The sequence below is a fragment of the Buceros rhinoceros genome, unplaced genomic scaffold (genome assembly GCF_000710305.1).
Source record: "Buceros rhinoceros silvestris isolate BGI_N320 unplaced genomic scaffold, ASM71030v1 scaffold6880, whole genome shotgun sequence".
NCBI classification, from domain to species: Eukaryota; Metazoa; Chordata; class Aves; order Bucerotiformes; family Bucerotidae; genus Buceros; species Buceros rhinoceros.
In genome coordinates this window covers 481-1,917 of record NW_010387787.1, presented here as the reverse complement: position 1 = coordinate 1,917, position 1,437 = coordinate 481, and the positions used below count along the sequence as shown (strand labels likewise).

The 1,437-nt window shown below is 61.2% G+C and overlaps 1 protein-coding gene across 1 annotated transcript in view; it reads left to right on the top strand.

Moving 5' to 3' along the window:
* The window catches only part of LOC104491756 (protocadherin gamma-A7-like), a gene marked incomplete at both ends in the record, with an annotated part of 2,655 nt that overhangs the window by 744 nt on the left and 474 nt on the right, over window positions 1–1,437 (top strand). The window contains 2 exon segments of the mRNA XM_010134259.1: window positions 1–62; window positions 65–1,067. The exon segment at window positions 1–62 is cut by the window's left edge and continues 8 nt beyond it. Of these exon segments, the coding sequence (XP_010132561.1) occupies window positions 1–62; window positions 65–1,067 (1,065 nt within the window).

Genomic DNA, 1,437 nt, shown 5'->3' with positions numbered 1-1,437 from the left:
GTTCAGCCTGGCAGAGTACTCGGTGCGTGTGCCAGAGGACGTGCCCTTGGGCTCCACCCTGCTCACCTGACAGCGACCCACACCGACGAGGGGATGAATGGGCATGAGAAATACACGTTGAAGAAATCGATGGACACGGCATCGGATATTCTTCAGGTGGACCCTGAGACGGGAGCAGTCACTGTGGTCCGGAGCCTGAACTTTGAGGAAAGTGACTCGCATGAACTGGAGGTTCAGGCACGAGATGGTGGTGGACTTTTCGACACGGCAAAAGTTGTGATTGTGATTACAGACGTTAACGACAATGCACCTGAACTGACAGTGACTTCTCAAATAATCACGATCTTGGAGGACACTCCACTGGTAACGGTGGTGGCCCTGCTGCACGTGCAGGACCGGGACTCGGGGGCCAATGGCGAGGTGCAGTGCTCGCTGGATGAGGGTCTCCCGTTCCAACTACGGATCTCACTGGGCAGCTACTATCATGTGGTGACGTCAAGGAACCTGGACCGTGAGGCGGTGTCAGAGTACAATGTGACAGTGCGAGCAGTGGACGGCGGGTCACACGCACTGTGGAGCAGTGCGGTGCTGGCACTGCACATGCTGGACGTGAATGACAACAGACTGGTGTTTGCGGAGGCACGGTACAATGCGCGCCTGTGCAAGAACAACACGGCAGGTGCGCTGGTGCTGATGGTGCGGGCGACAGATGTGGACTGGGGTCAGAATGCACGTGTGCGCTATCATGTGTTGGAGGGTCGGGTGCAAGGTGCGCTTCTGTCTTCGTACGTGTCAGTGCAGGCGGAGACAGGTGCGCTGTATGCGCTGCGCTCCTTCGACTACGAGAAGGTGCGCGAGCTGGCACTGTGGGTGCAGGTGGAGGACGGCGGCGCGCCAGCACTGAGCAGCAACGTGTCGGTGCGGCTCGTGATCATGGATGAGAATGACAATGCGCCGCAGATGCTGTACCCACCGCGTGTGGCAGGGCCTGGTGCATTGGCGGTGTGGTCAGGCATGGAGCTGTCTCCGCGCTGGGCAGTGCACGGGTTGCTGATGGCCAAGGTGGGGTGCGCGTCGTGATCATGGATGAGAATGACAATGCGCCGCAGATGCTGTACCCACCGCGTGTGGCAGGGCCTGGTGCATTGGCGGTGTGGTCAGGCATGGAGCTGTCTCCGCGCTGGGCAGTGCCCGGGTTGCTGATGGCCAAGGTGGTGGACGTGGACGCAGGTCAGAACGCGTGGCTGTCATACGAGCTGGCCAAGGTGACAGAGCTGGGGCTGTTCCGCGTGGGGCTGCACAGTGGCAAGGTGCGCATGGCACGCTCGGTGCTGGCCCGTGACGCGTCTCAGCAGAGCCTGGTGGTGGTGGTGAAGGACCACGGGTGGCCGGCGCTGTCGGCCAAGGCCACGCTGACGGTGGTGTTGGCCGAGGGGC